We start from the raw sequence: 25,690 nt of genomic DNA on the forward strand, positions 1-25,690 counted from the left end.
GAGAACATCTTTGCAAAGGAGAAGGGTCTATAAGGCCTCTCTATACTCTGAATTAAAAATTACTTTAAAAGATAAACTCTATTGATTAATAATGAACTGTTGTTTTGTACCTGACCCTCTAGAATATACACTCCATAGGCTCAGGAAATTGTCCCCCTAGCTCACTGATATATCCTCTCCAAGTAATATTGAAATCTTTACAGTATTACTACAATATATAGGTCCCAAAACCATGATCAGAAGCTAGTTGGGTCAGACATGTTTGAGAATTAAGAATTTTTCTCATTTTAGAAAAGAGAAATGACCCACAAAGCATGCCCAGTGTTATATAACATCCCCAGCTGAGTCCGGGTCAGCACTCTGTAATCAACAGCATTTCTAATTCTGCAGCAAAGCACATGAATATTCACTCTGAGACTATAAATAGCCTCACATCAGTTCAGGTCAGTTTTTGCCTCCCAATGATTTCCAAAGTTTTTGCATTTGTTCAAAGTACATCGTTCTACTTATAGCTGGGGCTTGTAGTTATAAACACCTTATGACTTATTTTTAGAGGAGTAGATAATCCATTATTCCTGGATGTGTCAAGGTGTGAGGTCAAGGTCAGAGTAGGATGTGTAATATAATCCCTCTGACTACTCTTTTCCACCCCTACAAATTCTTTCACAGTGGAGCACTTTCCTTTAAGGAGAAGCTACTTTTATCTCCCTCACCCTTTCCCTATCCCAACATAACTTCTAAGATCTCTCTTTATGTATGATTAGGGCCTCATTATATGTGACAGGGTGTTTGGTAGCAGCAACATTGTTTTGTTAACCAGAGAACAAAGATACAGTAGAATTCATTTCCTATTTGGATTTTCTTTCACTTTGTGCCTTCAAACACGTGCCAGCCATTTTTAGACTTCTCTTTTTCTTGCTGTTTAAAATGCTCATTTGAGGCAGTTTTTTTAAAAGGAAAAGTAGAAATCAGGCCAAATAAAAGAAACATTTCATCCATTAAACAGACATGCCTGTCTCTTCTAATATTTGTTTCAATCCTGTTATTTTCAACTGAACAACCAAATAGAATACTTATTTGGGACAAACTGCATTGACTGGTTTAACACATGTGTAGAGCCTCTGATCATCCCTTGGTATTTATTTAATAAATACTAACAACACTAAAATCATATTTGTAAATAATGATATGACAGCTGGCCAGTCATCAGTTCTACAATGATGCTATTGTAATGGAATTCTCACTCTCAGCGTAATCATTAGAAAGGCTATGGAAAAGTCACAGCCTTGTGTGCCCTCCTTGGGACATTTGCATGACAGAATGAGGAATGGTTTTCCCATTGGGCTTCTACCTTGATGCAAGTGGAGAGAAGGAAAACACAAAGTAAGAACAGGACTCTGGGAGCAGGTCCAGCCATCCAGCTCAGCAGAATTGCTCTTTCTTACCCCTAGTGACTTTTTTATACAATTCAATAAGGCCATGTGTTCCTGCTGATTACACACACACAGAGCATTTACTCTCTGGATTCAAGGGCAGCACAGGATACAAGGTAAATGACAACATGGTAGTGGTTATGTATGCACAGGCATGCTGTGGGCATGCATACTGTAATCATCTAACTACCCTTCAGATGTGGCCCAGATACAACCCATGTCTAAATTTGATGATTGATGTTCTATGCTTACATTGAAACTCTTGTGTTCCCCATTAGGTATCCGAGAATTTACTTTGAAATTGAGATTGTTGCCTTTTCAAGCCTTTTTTGCCCCAAGACCAGGTGTTTGATTAGGCAGCCTATTGGATGTCCTAGGAAGAATGACTGTGTATCACAGTCTTAAATCCTTGAGTATTGTGCTTTCACATTCTTATCTACCATTGTGGTTAAAGACCTACATCCTCCCCAGGTGTGACACCTGGGATCTTCACAGCAATTCTGGGTGGAATCCAGTCTGGGGATTGTAGTTTCTGCAAATGAAATCACAGTATTACAATCCTGTTCATTCCCTGCAGTCATTGAATTTGCAGCAGATGAAACTGTTTCTAGCAGAAAAGTGTTTTGTCATAGGGTCAAGCTGAAGAAGTATGCTCTTCATCTCTTGGGATGGTTATAGAATGACCTCCCGCAAGATCCCAAATCTTCCCCGTGGCTTCTCATCATTGGAATTTTAACAGCTCTTAAGACAGTAGGCGGTCTATGCTCCATTTTTAAGTTAAATTAGTAGGTTTCAAACTTCATGCACAAAGTTCAACCTAGGTATGTACTAAAATGATGTTTCCAGCGGCCTGATAATTATAGCCCAGGGGGTCTTGAAGGAGTTCATGAATCAGCTTTTTAACAAACACCCTTTGCTAAAACAATAGCCACATCGGGTATTGTCGACCAAACCTGAAGAAAAGATTATTTTGGAATAGCTTTACTTTTTATTTTTTGTCAAGTTACTTTCTCTGAGATGCTTGTCCTCAGAATTGACCTGTTTCCTGATTTGTTTCAGCCCCTTTAATGTCTTTACTGCTCTCTTGGCTATTGTTTAGGAATTTCTCCTAGATGTCTTGTTAAATGAAAGACCTGCATTTACTCTTGGCCAGTGAAACCCTTCTCTCACTTCTAGCTTGCTGCTGCTGAATGGTCTAATGATTTTTCACTGGAAACCAGATTTTCTCTGTACTTGTTTCTAGTGAACATGATAGCTGGGTATCTGCTTTGCTTCCTCGACTTAACCATTCTTTTGTTCTAAGTTCCAGAATGTCTCAGGCTAGCCTCATCCATTCCAATCCCCTTGCCCAACTTCACTCTGGCAGCCTGAATACCTAGTATGATGTTTTTCTGGAATAGAATCTTAGGGATATGAAGAAATGGATCAAATTAATTCAGTACAAAAATAGAGATATCCCCCAAACTACCAGTAAATTATATGAAACCTACTTGTAGAATGGCGCTTTGTTATTGGTTTTCATAGGGTATATTTTTCAAACAAAAATAAATGATCTTTGTTCCCATAATGGATATAGTACATGTTTTGCTTGGAAAAATACCAATATAATTAAATAGCATATACTAATCTCAACTCCTGTGATTCAGCACATATATTTGGGTAATCGAAAAATTAATATTTGCTGAAATAGTACATTTTATTTCTGAGATGCTTACAGGAAGTTATAAGAAGTTCATTGATAAACATTGATTTTTTTTGTCTCTCTTAAAAACTACAGTTAGAAATGAAAGGCATCAAATGGAAAATAGAATTTGAAAAGCCTTGCTGAGAGCAAGGATTTTTGTTTGTTTGTTTGTTTTTTAATAATTTTCAATAGTTGATGAACAAAGGGGGAAAAGTGCGGGTGTCTATGAAATCTTAGCCTGACTTTTTACCTAAATAAACTTCTGGTACTGAGACTATGTTTTGTTTTCTCCACAAAAAGTTTACAAGTCTTTGTTGAAGCATGAAAAGAGGCTGAATTCTTCTCCCCTCTCTTTGCAGAGGTGTAGTTGACTCATAAATTTTTGAGAACTTCTGTGGTGTTGTTACCGGCTTCCTAAGCCAAAAACCTAACTTAGGTGGTTCCACGAAACCAGGCTCTGCTACTCCCCACGTAGAGAATTCAGACAGGAACATGACTGACTGTGAAGCAAGAAAGGGGTTTATATTCAGTGTGGCCACGGTAGGAAGCAGGAAAACAAGCCTTCTAAACTCCGTTTTCAGGATAATTCTAAATTTTCAGGTTTATGTGTCATAAGGACAGTATCAAAGAACTTTGCATAAATAGACTTGGTCGGACTGTGGCCTGGTTGTTCATTATCCTTGATCTATATCTGCAGCAAGAGCCTGCTGGTTTCATGGACAGTTCTGTTCCCATCATGAAATGATTACTTCTGCTAATTTCCCATCATGGGATAATTTCTTCCACATAGGAGGTGATTCCATCCTAGGGTGATCTACTTGCAAGTCCTGCTATTGCTAGAATATTTTTTTTACTATAAATTCTGATTATTATTTTTATTTTTTTAATGTGTATGAGTGTATTGTCTGCATGTATGTGAGTGCACCCGTGTCATGTAATGCCTTGGAGGTCAGAAGAGGACTTCAGATTCCCCTGGAACTGGAGTTACTGGTGGTTGTTAGCCGCCATGTTGGGTGCTGAGAATTGAACCCAGGGCCTCTGCAAGAGCAGTCAGTGCTCTTAACTGCTGAGCCATCTCTCCAGTCCTTACTAGAATCTTAAAAATGTCTATTGTTCTTTAATGACAAAATAAATCCATTCTGCTAATGTCTCCAAGGCAGTGAATATCTAGGATAAGTTTCTCCTTTTGGGAAATGCAACAATAAAAGAAAAGTAGTCCTAATACCTTGTCACTTAACCATGAGAGAGGTTCCTTGCTAAGAACTGATTACATCAGGAATGCTGTATTGAATGAGGATAAAACATACCTACAGGTAAATGAATTGTTCATTGAGAATCCCGCTCTTCATCTGTTCAAGGTAGTCCTCCAGATGTTCTCACACTTACCTTCCAGAATTTAAACTGAAGTGCTTGGCCAGGGAGATGGCTCAGCTGCTAGAGGCTAAAGATATTTGATGCTAACACTGATAACTTGGGATACAGGATCTCACACAGTGGAAAGGGAGAACCTACCCCCGCAAGTTGTCCACTAACTTCCACCCCTAAGCTGTGTGTTTGTGTGTGTACACGTGTGCACACACACACCACATAACTTAAATTTTCAAAGATTAGTGCTCTAGGAAAGTTAGTGTGTACAACTTTAACCCAAAACTCTGACAAATGCATCCACTTTCCTTTTTCTTTTTCTTTGTGTGTTAAAGTCTCTATGAAGCACAGCTAGCCTCTACTTCAGTATGTAGTCTATGCTGACCTTGAACTTGCAATCCATTCCTCACTCTCCTGAGTACCGGGATTACAGGAATGCACCGCCATGCCTAACCATCCATTTCCTTTGTTGATAAGTTTTTCTTTCTTTGATGCTTTAGACTATGAGTCAAGATATGTGCCTCTCTAAATTTTATCAAGTAAAAATTGTGGCTTACACATTGCTCAATAAAAATGTCTGAGCATGAGTCTAAAGTCAGTATTGTCTAATGCTCTGTTCTTAGGAAATATGATATTGGAACAGAGGGGTCTATGTTTTTAGTTCTCAAACTCTAGTGTGATAAAGACTTGCCCAGAGTGAGGTTAAACCTAGTTTATGAATGCCATATCCTTCTTGCCCAGTAAGTCTCTCCAGGATTTCATAACATAAACCTGGCATGCTTAGCATACAAGTGCTCTACAATCTAACTGTGACACATTGAAATTCTCTGTCATTTGCTCAAATGTTCCTTTCCCTGTTTAGACTAAAATCATATTCATTCTTCCCATTATCTAGAACAACTTACTGTGAAAGAGTTAAGGGTGAACTTGATCTTCTGGGCTTTAAAAATGACGAATAGATTTTTTTTTGTCTTTGAAGACTCTTGAAGGTCACATTGTAATTAGTAAACAGACTGTTCTTAGTGGTACTTTTTTAGAACCCCTCTCCTGTTGTTATTTCACTGAAGCAGACACCTCACAGTTTTGATGGAATAAAACACCTCTTTCTTCCTTAAAAACAGTGGTCTAAAGGTTTAAAAGCTAGAATATCTTCTTTCTATACCTGGGCAGCTAAAGTTTCTCAAATATCTCCCTCTATCTTGGTCACAGTTCAAACATGAAAAGCTGTGGATTTCCTTAGATGAGTGCTGAAATACTTTCCTTTATGCTAATGTTAATTTCCAGGCAGAGAGCTTGGTTAACCAAGAGAAAATAAAACTTTAGATGGAATGTGTTATTTATAGTGAATGCAAAGCATCATTATTATCAATTCTTATTACAAAATACACAGAAAAAATAACCCTTTTGTTATTTAAATATGGCATGGCTACATTGAGAAATAGTACAGATGTTAATCCACAGCCTTCCAGCTGCATCCTGGGTAATCATTATTATGTTTCATTCCATTCTTATTTGGAATTACTAGTAATAGACTGTATTTTTGTGTGAAATTCAAATCAGGGAGCACCAATGAATTGAGATGATTGATATATATATACACACACATAATTTTAGAATTGGGGACAACAATAGAAATATTTCTCTCTTAAGAGAAAATCTACCAAACTTGTTGTGTGTTAGTGATCTTGTTAAAGAATGCTTTGCATTGAAATAGATGTGCCAAACATTTGCTAAATTCTTCACAGTTGGAATGAGCTGACCCTTGACAAAGTAATCTAAATTTGTTTTGAAAATATCTGTGTAATTGTTGAGAGTCTAAAATGTAAATATATGGATTCTGAAATATATAACTCTCATGCACAAACACTTCAGCTGTAGTTTTGAATGCTGTTATTCTCTGCTTTTGTTTTCTTTGATAACTCCTATATTCTTTGTTTAAGTTTCTCATTGATTTGAGATTTTACATGTAGAATCAGTAGAAAAAAATAGTGGTGGCAAAATCATTTATAATATTGCTAAAATGCACATGTGTGTTCAGGAGAAAATATTTGCCATTCTTTCCAATTTATAATCAGTTTGAATCATTGAACTGGTTCAGAGCAAACTGAGGCACACACAGATCCTGGAGTTACTAATTGAACAAGACGTTGACTTATAGTTCATGGTCTTTATGAATCTTCATTCTACTTCTTCACTCCCAAGGTCATGGGTGGGCCTCACTTCTGTGTAATAAAATATGACTCTATTCAGTTATCTTGTCTCTCTCCATTTTCTTCTGTCTCTTTCTTACCATGAAGCTTTATTTTGTTAAGTCTGAGTTAAAAAGAAATGATTGTGCCAGACTTCGCCCCATCCCTGAACCAACTTGATTCCTTTTCCTCTGTCTCTATTCACCTGAAGGAATTCAGTCTCATGTTATCACCTATCAGTAACAGACTGGTTATAAAGGTTTTCCAGACTAGCAGGTGTAGTTCACACCCTTTAAGGTAATTGTGTCCAGGGATAAAATGGACTGTCAACAGCAGCGTGATGACCTTTATCATGTCCTCACTTAGCCACTGGTGCTCTGTCTCAGACCTTAACAGGTGAAGCCTAAATAAATAAGCTAGCTAATACTTTAAAAGGAAAAGGGAAAAAAAAAACTTTCGAAGAGAACAAATCGTGTCGACCATTGTACTTTTTACCACAGGAGATAAAAAATTGGTCTAATGCAGTCATTCTCTTAATAAGCTTACAATCCAAAGAGGAGAAAAAGAAGCTTAAATGTTCTTGGTAGAAAAGAGACTCATCTGGGGGATAACAAATCTTTAAAATTAATATTAATAGGGTTAATAAAGAAGATAAGTATAAAAAAAAAGCCTTCTAGGAGAAAAATAGAATTTGGACATGACTTTGAAGAATGAAGATCACTTTCATGGACATAGGGAGTGACATGCATTTTCAATGCTATTTATTTGTAAAAGTATAGAAGCATACACTCTACACAGCTACTTAAAGTATGGTTTGTAGATTACTTCAGTCTTTGAGCTTCGTTACTATTCTGTGACAAAATAGCTGCCATGCACTAATTTCTCTTCTTAAAGAAAATAATTTCAAAGTACATGGCAATTTCTCACTGCTGAGTGTCCATATGCATCATGAAAGGGTTTAAAGTTGGTCTTTTACTATAATTTTAAGAACCAGAGCTATAGATTTTTCTTTATTTGTCTGCATAACAACTTTAATTAGGCTCTCTCTCTCTCTCTCTCTCTCTCTCTCTCTCTCTCTCTGTGTGTGTGTGTGTGTGTGTGTGTGTGTGTGTGTGTGTGTGTACAATGTAGAACTGTTCCTGATTATCGGCATGATTTTAATAATCACCATTGCTTGTTTCCAATGACAGTCTTTCATTATAGAGGAGGAAATCTTTAACTTTGTGACATTACACAGACTTCCAAATGACAGTAATACAAAAGGGATGTAGGAAGCACAAAATGTGAATGAAGTAAAAGGCTGAGTAAGAACAAATTCGAATGATAAGGCACAGGAGAAAGGAGGGGAGATGCCAGGCATCCTGTGACTGGAAGTTTTTAGTGAAGGAAATGATCAACATGTCATGTCTAAACTTCAATCTTCAATGAGAATTTCATCATGGAGCAGAAACCAAATCTTATACATTACCATTTATGTTAGTGACGTTCTTTTCACTGTACGGTTACTGCCTATTGCTGCTCTTTGGAAGGTGGTCTTCATTTTGGACATTTTCTCTTTTTGTTTCAGATGACTACACACTGCATGGCCCAGTTTTTGTTCAAGAACCAAGTCACATAATGTTTCCGTTGGATTCCGAGGAGAAAAAAGTGAAGCTCAGTTGTGAAGTTAAAGGGAATCCCAAACCTCACATAAGGTTTGTTTGTTTAAGAACATTACAAATAGTTTCTTTTGTTAAAATCAGCACGTACTTACAGAGTGCTGAAGAAGGAAAGAGCCTTTAGGAAGGCAATATCAGCCATTCTGAGAAGTCTGAGTAGATAACTATTTCGTGAAAATATGTGCAAATTTCTCTTTCTGGCAGTACTAATCATTAAATATTCTGAATGACCTTCACTTTAAAAACAACAATTTATAATAAAATATTGACTAAAAACGTAATTCTGAATTGTACAAGTAAACTGGCAGGAAAATAGGAAGTATACAGATCTAAAAGTTAATGAATTTAATATCCAAGAAAATAAGCTGAACTCTAAGGGTAGTTAGTTGTCACCTTGACAAACAGCAGGACCCGAGATCTGGTTTTGCCACTTCACAAGGACCATGATTTTAAGACAGAGCCTAGACTCAACTCACAGGAGAGTATAATGTGAGAATGTTTTCCAAAATAAGCCAAGAATACAAGCTCTGCATCCTTGGAGTAACTGTGAATATATAATTAACCAGCCTTCCCAAAGATTATAATTTTCCAGTAATAGCTTTTTTGAAGCCATGAGTCTGTGTAGTTTTCATAACAAATGAGATCTGTCTGAAAAGAGAATTAGTCAACTAGATAACAGGCCTGAAGAAATCACCCAAAGGCAACAGAAGACAAAGAGAAGCAAAGCATGGAGGGTGGATTGGAGGGCAGGAGAGTGGGAAAGACAGTTTGGGTCAGAGTCAGTCTGTATACAGTTCCAGAATGCAAAGTGGGAAAGAATGAGCAAGAAACAACTGTTGAAGAGAACGGTCAGAATTTCCAACCCTAATTCAAACTAACTGCAGCTTTAGGAAACCTACTGAGATTTTCAGCAGTCTAAATAAAAATGAAATTTCATCTAGAACAATGAAAATAAAGAATACCAGATAGAACAGATAAACATGCCAATAACCAGTCTCAAGGTGCAGGGAGTAAGAGGGCAGGAATCTCAACCCTAAGTGTAATACCTGTATCACACACCTCCCCAAAAGGCTCAGGGACCATCTCAGAAGAGAGCACAGAAAAATTTTGTAAGAGTCAGAGGCAATGGATGACCACAAGGAAACAGTATTTTCAGGGCACAGCAGTACAGGTGCACAAATAAACTCGCAGTGGTATTGACAGAATGCACAAGACCTCATGCTCCAGACAGAAAGAATCTCAACATGGAGGAGGGAAGCGGGGAATGTCCCACCTCTAGCTGGCAATTGATAGATGCTGGGAGAGGGAGTGCCAGTTTTCTTTAAGAATATGGCCACTGATAGGCCGACCATGCTCCAGGGGATAGCCACACATCCAACAAGGGCAGCACAGATTTGACAGAATGGGTTCTTTAAAAAAAAATGAGAACATAAATTTGGGTGGGCAGGAAAGCAGGGGTAGATCTGGGGCGAGTTGGAGGAAGGGCGTGAATATGATCAAAATACAATGTATGAAACTCTCAAATAATTAATAAAAATATTTTAAAAGAAAATAGCCAGAATCATAATACAGATATTTTCAAAGTGATGACAGTTAAATTAGCATAGAATTCTCAAGAAAAATAGAAAGCAAAAAGAAAATAGACTCTTTAATATGATGAGAGAATTTAATTATCAATCTTATAAAGGCTGTTATGTGAAAGGTAGAAAGTTAGAAATGTTAGTACGCAGAGAAAGAGAATTCTCATGCAATGTAGGTAGGAATGTGAACTTGTATAGCCATGATAGATAAATATAGGAAGTTTCCTCATAAAACTAAAATTACCTATTCCATACTCAGTATCGACCCAAAGAAAATTAAATCACTTTGTGAAAGAGATACCTGGGCTCCCATGTTTATTACTGTACTATACCCAATAGCAGAATGCAGAAACACTTGGGGTGTGCATCAACAGATGAATGGATGAAGAAAATGTGATACATGAAGGAAGATTATTCAGTCCTATACAGAACAAAATCCTGTTCTGTCATTCCCACACTTTGGTTAGAGCTGGAGCACATTATGTGAAGTGAAGTAATTTGTACATAGAAAGACAAATGCTGCAACTCTTTCTTCTGTGTAGAAGTTAAAATGTTGATCTTACCAAAATACAGTGTAGGAGAGTGGTTACCAGAGGATATGAAGGGAAGAGAGGAGAAAGCATAGAGATGAGCTGTGAAATATGTCCCTAAACAAAATGAGAAAAGAGGAGTCACTTCTCATTTTCTATGGCATAGTAAGGGCGTGACAATTTGGGCTGGAGAGATAACTCAGCAGCTAAGAGCACATTTTGCTCTTTCAGACCCAGGTTCGGTTCCCAGCACCCACATGATGGCTAACAACTGTCCATAATTCAAGGGGATCTGATGCCCTCTTCTGACCTTCTCCAGCCTTGCATGACACAGGTGTACTTACATACATGTAAGCAAACACTCATAGACATAAAATTAAAAAATAATAAAATATTTTTAAAAGATTGCAATAATTTGTTATTATCTGAACAGTGCTGAAAGAAAGGCCTTGGGATGTAGCTCTGGGACACAGCACTTGCCTAGCATGCAGGAAGCTCTAGATTCATATCCTGGTACTTAAAAAAAATACAGCACTAAACAAACTCTTCCTTTTCAGGTTTCTGGACTGGAATGTCGCTTAGTTATTAGAGTGCTTTCCAGCAAGAATGAAGCCCTGGGTTTGAATCCCAGCACCACATAATCCAGGCACAGTGGTGAACACCTGTGATCCTACCTGTTAGGAGATGTAGGCAGGATCAGTAATCCAAGGTCACCTTTAAATACATAAGACCTTTGAGGCCAGTATGGGATGCATGAGACACTGTCCCAAAAATAAATAAATAAAGGCTGGAGGGATGTCTCAGCAGGTAAGAGTACTTGCCTCCAAGCCTGCTGAACTCATTTCAATCCCTGAGTCCCACATGATGGAAGGGGTAACTCTTAAAAGTTTTCCTCTGGCCTCCATTCATGTACCACAGCACGTGCCCACTCCCACATACACACACAATAAATAAACATTTTAACTAAAATAAATAAAAAACCCTTATTTTAATGTTCCAAACACAAAGAAATGCTAATTGCTCTAATTTGATGTTATACATATCAAATTATCATATTGTTCTCCATAAATATGTATAATTTTCATGTGTTAATCAGATTAAAGGAGGACAGAAAAAGTATGTCTATACACAGACACTGAAATTTGATTTGAGGTAAAATAAAAATTATTCCAGAGAGAAGACCTGAAGTATCAGAACAAATAAGTAAATAAAATGATAGAATTTCACATATAAATAGATTGTACTTAATCTTGAGAATAAAAAGAATACTGCCTTATGAAAAATCAAAAGAGTAAAAGTTAAAATTCATGAAAATAATAGAAATGCAATAAAAAGACTTATCCTGGACATATTACCCACATGATCAAAGAAGAAAATAAAATTGAATCTTTACTTCACATTACACACAAAAATCAATTCCCAGTGATAGATGTTCCAAATGGGACATTTAATCAATTTTAAAAGAGAATGAGCAAAAAAGGAAACAAGCATACATATTTATGACTTTGGGGAAGCAGAGATTTTTAAATATGATAGGAAAATTGAAAATCATAAAAGAATATATTTATCTTCATTAATATTAAATATTCTGTTCAATGGAGTAATCATAAGCTACAGATTGGAGAATTTTTAAAAAATAAATTTGCCATTGCTAAAGAATTGATACCAAGAATATTTGAAGAATTCCCAAACTCAAAATGGAAAGAACAAGAAACTTAATAGAAAGGTTAAAAGAAAAATTGTGTAGGTCTTTCTAAGAAAATGAAAACCAGATAATCCAGTACACATAAAAAATAATTTATTGACCTCGTTACATCACAGAGATACAAATTAAAATCACAGTGACATACACATTGTATTAACAGCAATTTAGAAGATTGGCAATATGTTGATAAAGATATGGGGCAGACAGAACACTTAAGTGTTGTTGGTAGGTAGATATACCAGTTACTTTCTTTGTTGCTGTGCTAAAATACCATAACCAAAAAGCAACTAATAGAAGGAAGAGTTTATTTTGGCTTACAGTTCTTACACAGGAAGAGTTTACAATGGCAAGGGACCCATGACATCAGGCAGCAGGAACAGGATGCTAGCTGACCACATTTCCTCACACAGGAAACTGAGAGCAAAGTGGAAATGAAACTCTCAAAGCCTGCCCCAGTGCCATTCTTCCTCCAGAAAGGTTGCACCTCCTTAAGGGTTCCATAACCTTCCTCAAACACTTCCACCAACTAGGAACCTAGTATTCAAATACATGAGCCTATGGGGGACATTTCTTATTCAAATCACAACAGGAGATAAATAGGTAAAAGTCATTTTGGTCATAGTGGTACATTCTCTAGCAAAGCTAAAGATGGACATGTCCTTTGATGCAGTACATATGACTTCATAATATATTTGGAAATAAACCTGACCAGGTATATTCAGATAAGAAACCCAATGTACTAGTGAAAATAAACTGTAATTCAACAGTTAAATGTACTTCATGGATGGGGCATTAGTTGCTTTTCCTGCGATAAAATACACAGACAAAAGCAGCTTAAGGGACAGAGGGTTGATTTGATCAACATTTCAAGAGTACAGTTCATAGTGATGAGGAAGTCACAGTAGCAGAGGCATCAGCCAGCTGATTATACAGCATCCAGTCAAGAAACAGTAAATGAATGTTTGTTCTCAGCTCAGCCTCCTTTTTATACAGTTCAGGATCTTAACCTAGGACATGATGCCACTCACAGTGGGCCGGTCATCCCGTTTCAGTTAACCTAATCAAGATCATCTCTCACAAGCATGCCAAGGGACCCATCTCCCTAGTGATTTAGATCTCATCAAGTCTGCAATTAAGATTAACCATCACAGGTGGTTTTCAGGATAATATTTTAATAAAAAAAGTAAAAAACACAAGCTACAAAAGAGTATGTTTATAGAGTTCCACGTTTATAATGTTCGTAGTAGTTACATATGGAGTTGTTAAGGGTTAGAGGAGGTAAAACTTTACCTCTGTCCTCTCAGGGTTTCCACAAAATCTGAAAATTAAGTTGTCATAACACAGACTAGCAGAAAGTAAAAAGTAAACACATTTTATAACTATAAGTCTTATGTGGCATTTTTGTGTTCACCTATCTATCCATTCATTCATTCATTCATTCATCTAACATATCACTACACATTTATCAGCAGTTATCTTCCAAGCTTAATTCCAATGTAGATGGAGTTGGCTCAAAGACCACCTTGAGTGAAGAATAGCCAGATCCCTACCCAAGATCCTTTAGCAGCACTGCCATGAATTGGGAAATGTTAGTTCTTTGAAAAATGCATCATCTCATGGAAGCATTTAAAGCATTCCATTAACCAGCTCCATTATATTGGGCACCATCTAGTTTTGAAGTACACAAACCTTAATATACCAGTAGGGCATGTGTTACTACTGTCATGCATGGTGTTTGCCTAGATATGGAAGTGACTGGAGTATCATCATTTCAGTGTACATAAAGGATGTCCGTGTGGAGCATCCTGTTGAGATGGGTGGGGACAGCTAATTTGAGAAGCAGAGGGTAGATGTCAATGAAGGCTCCAAAGAAAAAGAGGTGTTTTTAATTCTCTGTAAAAGGCTACATGGACTTCTGCTACATAAAGAAAACAGCACGGCAGAAAGAAAGGAACAGCTCTAATAAAAGTGGGCCCTATAATCAAATGAACATGTCATTTATTGTCAACACAAGATATTTCTCTTTTTTATATATTTTTATTGAATTTTTGTGCATTTCATACACATCTTAGTCATCTTTATACCCCTTTCCCCATCAGCACCTTCCTATAGCACCCCAACTAGATTTCATGCATTCTGTCATTTATGTTAAGGTCTATCAAGTCAAGTTAGTGTCCCCAGGTATCCCTCGGTGCAAGCTCAATCACTGGGGCTAGTCAGCCTATGTTGAGTCACTCCCCTACAGAAGATCAGCTCTTCCTCACTCAGCAGTAATCAGCTGCCAATAGTTTTTTGGGCAAGATTGGGGCCTGCAGCCCATTTCCACAGTTTTATGCTGGGTTTTTATCTTCTTCAGTTTGCATGGGTCTTGTACATACTGTCACCATTGCTGTAAGTTCATATGAACAAGGCCCCAGGAGCCTGTAAGATTCTATTTCCATATGGTAACACACCACCTCCCTGGCTCTTACAATATATTCCTGCCCCCTCTTCTACAGTGATCCCTGAACCCTGGGTGAGTGAAGTTTAATGTAGGAATCCTGTCCAAGGACCCACACTCTGCATATTCTTGTTCTCTATGCTTTGGCCGTTTGTGGTCCCTTGTGTTCATAGCCCTCTGTTGCATGATGGAGCTTCATCGATAAGAGTTGAGGGATGCATTAGTGTTCTCTCTACCCATTGTTCCACTATATTCTGTGAGCCTTTGGTGTAAAGGTTCCAGCACAGGATATTTCTGAAAGTGAAAGAACAGTATTAATAATTATTCTAGGACAGCAGCTAATAAACCCTACACTGTCCTGAACAAACCAGAATGTATAATCATTCTGTGTATAATTCAGTAAACCCAAGGCTAGGTTAATGATTTGAAAACAAAATGTGTAGTAAAAACAAATGCAAGAGGCAAAGGTTCTCAGATGTGTAAATGATGAGTTAACTGATCCCACTTTGAGTACACTGTCAAGTGTAAGTTCAGATGTTAGCCATAAATGAAAACAAATTTTGCAGCAGAATTTGGCGCACTGCTGCTTTGTTCCCCTCCACACCCCCCGAACTGTGACCTTTAATTAACATTGCTTTTGTAACATTGTGTTTCTAGACCTAGGAGCTTGCCTTGTTATTTAAAACAAGCTATGGAACAGAAACCTATTATGTTTTTAAAGATTGCAAGGCAAAGCTGAGGAGAGAACTTTTAATCAAATGTAGCAGCAATCCCAGGCAGTACTCTACGTGCCTTTATCCTTCCAGCAGTTTCCTTGTGACCTAATAGCAGTGTGGACCTTCAAGTTTAAAAACTCCCTGTTGTTGAAGAAAAGAGGAAAAGAATGAATGGAGAGACCAGGTGTTTTAAAACACCTTACAGGCTGAACTTTGTCAATCTTTAGGTTGACTTTCAGGGGATAGAACAAGTAGGAGAAATTCCAAAGTGAAGACTCCATGGGGATCTTCAGCCTTGGTTTTTTTCCCTAACTGACCTCTTTTCTTTGCATTTATTCCCTCAACTGAGCCTTTTCTTTTCATTGTTTCCTGCCCCTCAATTTTGAAAGGATTGACCTAGACCTGGAAAAATTTAAGGAGTTTTGATTCATGCCAACTTCCCTTGAATTAAAGTTCCCTAAGGACAAGTGACATTCCTTATTTCACTCAGCATCCATTTCCAGACAGAAGAAACTGTCAAGTACTTGGCAGGAGTTGGTTTGCTGTGAAGTTTGTTTTCAACTGAGTCTGCAGAGAACAAATTCCAAGTCAGAAAGGCCCTGCCCTCCCTTAGTGCCAAGTTCAAACAGTTAACAGAAAAAAGTCTTTGCTGCAGCAAATCCCACAGACAGCTTCCCAGCGAAGTCCTCGAACTCATGCGTGCGGAGCTTCACAATAGCAGTGTTTGCCTGTGTATACTCCTCTCTGGAGAGAGTGACCTGTGCTTCCACGTCATTCAGAAACCAGCTTATAAGACACCAATGTCTCCCCCAGAAAAAATCTCTTCATTTGCTCCAAATGAGTCTTGCCTCTTTAGTACCACCTGCTCTTCCCATGTATTCAGAAACCAGCTTATAAGATACCAATGTCTCCCCCAGAAAAAATCTCTTCATTTGCTCCAAATGAGTCTTGCCTCTTTAGTACCAATACTTAAAAAGAGTCCTCAAACATTGAAACTAGATTTGTGATTTTTTTCAAGAGTGCTTCGCTATGCAATGAGATAAGAAATTCACCATGCAATCCACATTCATTGGAAAAGAACAATGACTGCACTGCAGTAAAACTTGCTGTGATACTTCCTAACACAGACCCGACTGCATGTCTCCAGAAGTACTTTATTCCCTAAACAATTCCTTTCCCTTTACTCTCTGTATGTAAAAGCATGCCGTAAAGTAGATTAATGGACTTTGTGCACCGCACTTTTGGGTGAGATGATGAGAATAGACAAACCTAAAAAGGGGTCAGGTTATTCCCACAGCCACTCTTCTAGAACTCCCGTGGTCTCATTCCCAAATTCCATATGTAGCTTGCAGCTTGCATTATATTGCAATTTCCTCTTTGAGTTCTTAGATATGTCATATTAAATTGCTCTACTATCATTTGAAGTGAGATTTATGGCCAAGACATGATCAGCTGACTAAAAACAAATGTGTAGGGCTGACAGTCAGTTCTAGAGATTCATGTGCATCTAGTGCTGCTAGGATAGAACCTGGCTGTTGTCTTTACTGCTTATTACTTTCTTGTCTGTGTCAGAGCACAGACAGAATTACTGCAAAGCCTAAAGACATTGTCAGTTTTCTAATATCCAACTTTTTATAAACAAACACATAAAAAGCTATGTCCTATTTTGTTCTTCTGACCCACTTTCCCCAGCCAGCAATCCTGTTTCTAGATTTTTACATTTCAAAGACACAGATGTGAATAAACACAGACAACTGTGCAGGGGAATGCTAGAATACTTCATAAATTGTGTAGATGCGCAAAGTTCAAATACCTAACAGAGAAGCAAAATTTTATGTCTATTAAGTTTAACAAGTGTTTATTGAGCACAGAACACATATTCTGGATGGATGAAAGGGAAAATGCAAAAGTGATTTAGACAAATTATGTCAAAAGCAGAACTCTTTATAAAGGAGTTAGGAGATCTTTTTCTTCCGCCTCCTCCTCCTCTTCTTGACAGTCTAACTGTGTAGCCCTGGTTGCCCTGGAACTTGCTACGTTGATCATGCTAGCTTCCAACTCAGAGTGATCCACCTGCTTCCCACCTCCAAAACGTTGAGTTTAGAGACCTGCCCAACTAGTCAATGATGTGCCCTTCAGGACTGACTTTGGTGCTGGGTCTGGTGACTCATGTCTGTAATCCCAGCACTTGGGAGGTAAAGGCTAGGGGATGAGTGGTTCAAGATCATATCAGTTACCTAGGAGTTTGAGGCTAGCCTAGGCTACATGAGACTCTGTCTCAGGAAGAAATAGAAACAGAGGGGAGGGGGGAGAGAGAGAGAGAGAGAGAGAGACAGAGAGAGAGAGATTGAGAAGCATTTGAAGCATGAGAAGTCTTGACAGAAAGGTTTATTTCTTTGCAAACTTTCTTTATTTGGTGCTAAATATCTAAAATCTTGATGTTAACTGGCTGGCAGTTTTATCACTTGAATTCCTTGACACTGCACTCACAACCACAGTGCCCAAGAATGCTATGAAGGAATGCACAGTGGGTGAACATGTACATACCCATTTCTGCTTAGATACCAGCTTTCATTATTTTAAGAAAATAACATGAATGCTTCTCAATTTTCACTCCTTCTGTTGATTTGAATCAGTTACTTTCATGCTACAATCTTTATGTTTTGATCTCCCAACATGCTTGATAATATGACTCTTGATAATTCACAAGCTATCTAAAGACAGTCATTGAACTGTGTTAGTACTAAAGTTCATGGGTATCACCATGACTTCCTGAAAGATTATTTGGTTAAGATAAGCTCTCACTCTTTGGCTGTTGCCAACTCTAAAAACAGAATTATAGATCTCCTTATTTAGATGCTGAATATGAGTCCCTTAAAACTAATTTATTGGGCACACTGCTACAGTTAGACTCACAGGTGACCCAAATAAATAAACAGAATAAAGACAAAAAATTGCCTCAGTTACTTAAGAGTCTAATCTGCGCTTCACTGGAGAGAGTTGATTGACATTTTGAGTGCCATTGGTTAAATATATCTTCAAATTGATCTGTGACCAGGCAAGTTTGGTCCCTAACAAAACTTGATCCCTCAAGATCAATAGAGGTCCTCAGGTTTGCAATCAACCACTTCAGTCATATTAAGGACCGAATCAAAGCAGCTCTGCTGAAATTTCAACAACTATTTAACAATCTACCTGAAAGTGGTCTATTCTGTCATCTGTATATACCTATTTAAAGAATAACTTTAGACCAGAAATAGGGCTTTTTATGGGGCAGTCCTATTTTAAGAATGTTATACCAGATTATATGGGAAGTTTTGCCCTCTGTAAGAAGCGATGTATTTGTAACATTCTAGTAGTGACAAAATAGGTGTTAAAGTTTTATTATTACTGTTTATTAGAAAGGACCTGCTCTCTGTCCATAGCATTTAAGATGTCACTATTGCTGCATGGGCCCTTTCTAGTATTCGTTTTTACCATGTTTCAAAAAGCTCACAAATAGTATTCCATGCTTTTCATAGTTTTTATCTATTTTAGGCAATTCAGAAATATTGATTAATATTACAAGGCTTTATCTACTGGCATTTTTATACTATAGGTGGAAGTTAAATGGAACAGATGTTGACATTGGTATGGATTTTCGCTACAGTGTTGTTGAAGGAAGCTTGTTGATCAATAACCCCAATAAAACCCAAGATGCTGGAACTTACCAGTGCATAGCAACAAACTCGTTCGGAACAATTGTGAGCAGAGAAGCAAAGCTTCAATTTGCTTGTAAGTAGCAATTATGTCATCCCGCAAATGTTACTTTAAGCTTTTATACCATTGTATGAATATTCTTTTTAAAACAGTTCCTTCTGAAAGTACACAGATTTTAATTTGTTATATGATTCTCTTTGTTCTTTCTTCATATTTAGAAAATATCTTATGTGAGGAATAAACTGTGAATAGGATAGAAGAGGTATGTTCATTTTTTCATAAGGATTGTTTATATTTTCATCAGGATTGAGGTAGCTTGGCTATATAATAATTTGGTTATATGATTGTATTAATTACTTTTCTGTTGCTGTGATAAAACACCATGACCAAGTCAGCTTACATAACAAAGAGATTATTTGGCTTATGGTTCCAAGGCATAAGAGGTTTAATTGGCAGCAGAGATGGTCAAAGTGGAAAGTCAAACTATCACATCTTCAAGCTTGCACAGGAAGCAGAGAGAGACTGGAAAGCCACCAAGGTTTAAGAATTCTCAAAGCCTACCCCCAATGATGTGTTTCCTCCAGCATGGTCACGCCTCCTAAAGGTTCCATGACCCTCCCCAAACAGCACCACAAACTGGGGACCAAGTGACCAAATACTTGGAGCCTTTGGGGAACCTTCTCATTCAAATTTAAAGTACATTGATGCTTTAAATGGATATAAATTTGCACATGTACTGAGTTTACATTGATAAATGTATGCATGCAATATCTACAGACACAGAGACCTTAAACAGAATGTCTGTGAAAGGCAATTGAACTTTGAGTAAACTAGCAGTTGGTAAGGAAGTTCTTTAACCATGAAGCTCGGAATGTTTCGGGGCAGGGGGGCATGAGATCAGCAGTCAATTAATCAGTTAGTCCTATCATTCTCCATTTTCATTTTATCCAGTAGGAAAAAAATTGAAAAAGTAGGAATAAAGTATTGTTCACCTTTTATATTTCCAAATTAGATCACTGAAGAAACAAATCACCACTTCTTAAGACTGTTAAAATTCCTTGCATTTGTGAAGGAAAATAAAATGGAGAAATAACTATTTAAAAGTGAAAATCCAGGGGCAACAGTAGTACACATTGGAGTGGTGGGAGAATGGACGTTCAGCTACAGTATTAAGGGTTTATGTAGTTGCATAGGATTATGTACTTCCTGGTATGAAATCTCAACTCATGGAGCACTACATTAATATCAAAATTTCATAAATACAGTCTGTTGGTGGTAACACAGTAGAATATTCTCATTAACAAAATCCTCTCTGGGAAGTGAATATCAAATATACCTATTATAATATTCAGCACCTAATCCATTATTGTTGTTGGATGGCATTTTATTATTTGAGAAATGATTTTTCTAGGAAATGTGTGTATTTGGGACTCCAGAGTTATCTTGTTCATAAATGTCTCCTAAGATAATCTTCTCAGTATTCTTAGATACACAGAATTAAAAGGGGGTAATATATCTGATGAATTTCCACCAAGCTAAAGTACCTATTCCCTTTGGTTTAATACAAGCTAGTATCTTCACTAACTTTTAGTAATGACAAGAGAATCTTGTTAGACTCCTTCTGCAAAACAATCGTAGAATCATAGGAGCTCAGGCATAGGGAAAAAATCTCACTATTCAATTCATTCTGATTCTTTGATTTTTTTGATTCCATTGCAAATTTAAGAACACACAAAAGTGACGATAGTGACAATAGTACCGAACTATCAGTTTTCTAACGCACGTTTAAAAAATAATTTGTTATCAGGCACACACAGGAGAGTTCTCCCTCATAAAGCCTTTGGAGTTTATTTATTTATTGGTCAGGGCTTCTTCAAAGTGACCTAGACCGAGATCAGGCCGAAGGTCAGCTCATGAGCCATAACGGTAAGAGCTAGGAGTCCCCTTTGCCACTTCCCGGTTGCTGTGCAGATGCCAAGGCACCCTGGAAAGTCCCGACAATAGGGGCCCGCAGAAGCCAAAGGCTGTGTCCTTGATTGGTTTCTTCAAAACTGGAGACAGCCTTCAAGGTTTGGTCTGGGCTGTGAGCAGCCTTCACCTTAAACAATAAATTGCCAACCTTCAAGATTATCCTTTTATAAGAATGCAGGCATTTTTATCATCAAAGAACATTATAAAGACAGAATCTCATATCCCAGTTATGAGACAGTTATTTAAATAGAACAGAAATAGAATTGTTTACCCCAAGGACATGTTTCTCTACTCAGTTTTAGGTGGGTTATCAAGAAGACCAGTATTTTGAATCCATCTTCCTCATCCTACATCATAGGTGCTATATGCATTCCTGCAAATCCCCTCCCAAAGCTGTTGCTGACAATTCTACTGACAGAAATGTCACCTCCTCATCATAAGGAAATCTAACACAGTTGCTCAAAATTATGAAAGAAAATATCTTTCTTAAACTTTAGTTAAATAATTTTGATTTGGGATTAGGACAAATTTTTCAACAACTACTGAATTGTCCATAAACATACTTCTGCTGTTTTGTACTATGTATTTATACAAAGTGGTATTCTCAGCATTGAAGATTATAAAATGAAAATACAGATCAACTCAGAAATGTTGACAATGTCCTGCAACATAAGATATTCATCCAAGATGTGATTCTTCATAGAAAAATAAACAAGTATATGGAAATTTGCTTTGGGTTTAAACTGGGGAAAAATTATATGTATACAAAAAAATTAGTCAAATAACCTGTAAATCCCTCTAATTTTCATTTCTAATTCTTTTTTTTTCTTAAAGATTTATTTTATTACTTTTTTATTTAAAAAATTTATTTGCGGGTCTGCAGTGCTGGCAGCATGGGCAAGTATTGTGGTCTATGTACTGCCAGGAAGCTCTGTCCATAGTCACTGATGGGACCAGAAATGGTATGATAAACAGTACAAGAAAGCCCATTTGGGCACAGCCCTTAAAGTCAACCCATTTGGAGGTGATTCACATGCCCAGGGAATCATGCTGGAAAAAGTAGGGGTTGAAGCTAAACAGTCACATTCGGCTATCAGGAAGTGTGTCAGGGTCCGGCTCATCAAGAATGGCAAGAAAATCACAGCCTTTGTGCCCAATGATGGTTGCCTGAACATCATTGAGGAAAACAATGAAGTTCTGGTTGCTGGATTTGGTCGGAAAGATCAGCAGTTGGTAATATTCCTGCAGTCCGCTTTAAGGTTGCTAAAGTAGCCAATGTGTCCCTTTTGACCCTGTCAAAGGCAAGAAGGAAAGACCAAGATCCTAAATGATGATGGAAACACAGTAGTAATAAATTTTCATGTCGAACAAAAATTATTTGTTTTAGCTGGTTGTGGTGGTGCACACCTTTAATCCCAGCACTCAGGAGGCAGAGGCGGGTGGATCTATGTGAGACCAGCCTGGTCTACATAGTGAGTTCCACGCCAGCTGGGACTACAGGAGACCCTGTTCTAGAAAGACCAAAAATAATTTTTATTTGTTTCTAATTCTTAATATAGGAAACTAGTTAGATCTCAAATGTGTGACACTATATCTGTCCCATAATTTATTTCTCTTTTGAGCCCTTAATCCATAATCATATTCTTGACAACATACTCAGTTGTGTTGATTCATCTATTAAATTGCAGCCTTATAAACAGGTACACAGTTCTATGTATGTGCCTTGACCTTAGCAGAGGACACTAGAGCCCTTGTATCCACACTGTGAACTTTTGTTGCAGTTAATGTAGCTGGCCATACTGTTTGGTTTCTAAAAGCAGTAGTCTCAGAGTATGACCTTATTTTGAACATAAAATAATGTAAAATTTGAGAATTCATTTTTAAATGTGTTTCTACTAATCCACAGCTTTTCAACTATCTCATTTTATTAACCTAAATTCAGAATATTTTCCTCTCCTAAATGCCCCTTCGCAGCAGTGCCTTTTTAACCTATCACAATTGAAATCATTTAAAAAGCATTGTCTTTTTCCTCCCTGTCCAACATGTTGCTCAGTCTTGGGACTTTATATGTTCCTTCTTTGGAGGCTGGGAGACAAGCTGCTGTCTCCCACTCCAAATCCATGTGTTTCTTGGTATGGGAAAGGCTGCTGGTCAAATTGAATTCTTTCTCCCAGTCTCGTAAGAAAGAACTTCAGGTCTGAGGTTAGACTGCTGGTTCCCAATCCCTGTGCATGGTAGCAGCTTTTTTTTTTTTTTTTTTTTTTTACAGTTATACAATATTGTACTCAGTATAAACTCTATAAGACATAAGATTAAATTAGGTTTTAAACTTTAAAAAAGAGCTCCATTTCATTATTAAAATACACAGTTCCATACAGAAAAAATTCATTTTTAATACAATTGATACTAAGTTGCACATGCATTTCTAATCTCTATATATCTGATTATTACTAGTCACAGTTGCTTTCTGAGCTCCTTGGCATCTGAGCATGGATATAAAGTCATCAGGTAGATTTCAATGGTAATGCTTTTCACATCTACAAAAGTCAATGCCAAATGGCTCAAAGGCCTCAATGAAACTCTGAAACTATTAGAGAAAACATTGGAAAAAACCTACAAGATGTAGGTGTAGGAAAAGATTTTCTAAACCAGACATCAATTGCTCAGGAAACAAGGGAAAGAATTAACAAATGGGACCTCATTAAACTAAAAAGCTTCTGTACATCAAAGGAGACAACCAAGGAAGCAAACAGAAAACCCACAGAATGGTAGCAGCTTTTAAAGTAGGTAGGTTTTGTTGTTATGTATGGTGACTGATATTTGTGATCTGCATCCTTCAGAGACTGAGGCAGTAAGAGTGCCCTGAGTTTGAGGTCACCTTGGACTTGATTGTGAGTTTCAGGCCACCTTGGGCTACAGAGTGAGACCTTATATAGAAAAGAACAAGATAAGTGGCTTGGGATGTAGCTCAGTTGGCAGAGTGCTTGCCTAGCATGCATGAGGTCCTAGGAGTGAATCAACACTGCATAAACTTAAATATATTTTGTTTTTCTGACTTATTGACTGTCCTTCAATTTGATATCAACAGAAAATGTGATGGGCATGTCTCTCCCTGTGTGACTGTTAACTGTTGACCAGGGTATGACAGCATAGAGCACGTCATTGGAGAACTTGCACTATGATGAGGTCAAATCCTTACATCAGTGCTATTTGCACATTCCTATTCAAGAACCTACAAATCTAGTCAATTATATTATAACTGAACCCCAATTTCTCCTGTATGTCTCTAAAGTAATGAGAATCTTTGGTAAAAATCAAGTTATTCTGTTTCTCAGTATCTCCTCCTCCCTGGTCCTGTTTCATCTTGGAGCTCCTCTTTAACCATTTATCCTAAAGCCATAAGTGATCTTTAAAACTGGAAATTAGATCATTCCACTTTCCTTCTTTATGCCTTCTACTACTCAGAATCTCAAATTCATTGCCAAGTCTTATTTTAATTTCTCAAAAGATGGCAAAGTACTTTGGTTTTGTACCAGGGTCTTGATGCTTTGACTCTCTTTGCCTGATGCCCTCTAACCACTTTCTCCCAGTCTTTCAAGTCACCGACCTTAAAATCTTACATCCCAACCTCAGGGTGACAGCCTAACTCCCTATGTAATATAACAAGAAATTTCTATCATTTTTTTAACTTTCCTCTGCCTACCTTCCTCCAGCCCTCTACTTTACCATCACAAAACCCTCTGTTCCTTTGAAAAGATTTAATAAAATTTGGAATGATTTTGTGTATTTTTCCCACATTTTTTATTCTGACAGGATCTAAGTTTTAAAAGACCTGAGATCATTGTCTAGATCCTATCTCTATGGAGTATCTAGCAGTTTATTTGCATGAACAAAGGAATTCAGTTATTAATTGCTCATTCACTAATAGCAAACGTACCTATGAAGTTCATTTGGGGATGATACATTCTTATAAAGGTACACCCTTTATAGTCTATTCATTTTTTTGGAATTAAAATTCTTGATCTTCAATCCACAGTTTCTAGTTGATTTTTCCTACCAGTTTTTTAAAAACTTGAATGATGCTATCCATATTTCAAAATTATTTTCAACTGGTTGTAATAAGATTTTTTAGTGTATAAATAAAATAAGACAGTGACATCTTTTGAATATTATTGATTTATTTTTCCCTCAAACATTTGTATAATCCTCGAAGAAGCAATGTTGCTTTTTGACCACACTCACTGCCCTGTGCTGTACAAGTGAGACTATTTCTTCATCTTGAACCATGTGATATTTTTTTTTAATGGATGAAAGGGACTTTATGTGTTTCCTAGTTTGTATCTTTTTAAAAGTGAGCGTGAAGATCAGAATAACTGAATTATTCATTGTTATTACACAGCTAATGATTTTTAGAGCTGAGGAAATCCAACCTTCAGCTCCTAGTTCAGTGCTGGCTCTGTTTTATTTTAGAGGCTCTTAATTCGTAAGAGAAGTACCCCTTCACATGACAAACATAGCAGTTTTCCAAATTTTATTTATACTTTGTAGTGTTTTATCCAGAGGAGATATATATATATATATAAAAAGGTAGTTCATATCATTCCTATTTTATAAATTATTAAAAATTATCTCGCCAGGTGTGGTGGCACATGCCTTTAATCACAGCACTCAGGAGGCAGAGGCAGGTGGATCTCTGTGAGTTCAAGGCCAACCTGGTCTA

At 37.2% G+C, this 25,690-nt stretch overlaps 1 protein-coding gene and 1 pseudogene across 1 annotated transcript in view; both read left to right on the forward strand.

The window, feature by feature from the left end:
• Cntn4 (contactin 4) overlaps window positions 1-25,690 on the forward strand; it is a 1,122,320-nt gene that overhangs the window by 716,097 nt on the left and 380,533 nt on the right. Inside the window, exons 6-7 of the mRNA XM_008854554.1 lie at window positions 8,239-8,365; window positions 18,899-19,074. Of these exons, the coding sequence (XP_008852776.1) occupies window positions 8,239-8,365; window positions 18,899-19,074 (303 nt within the window). The remainder of the gene's footprint in view (window positions 1-8,238; window positions 8,366-18,898; window positions 19,075-25,690) is intronic.
• Window positions 21,864-22,297, forward strand: LOC108491820 (annotated as a pseudogene).

The sequence above is a fragment of the Nannospalax galili genome, unplaced genomic scaffold (genome assembly GCF_000622305.1).
Source record: "Nannospalax galili isolate Female #2095 unplaced genomic scaffold, S.galili_v1.0 scaffold846, whole genome shotgun sequence".
In the NCBI taxonomy this organism is placed as follows: domain Eukaryota; kingdom Metazoa; phylum Chordata; class Mammalia; order Rodentia; family Spalacidae; genus Nannospalax; species Nannospalax galili.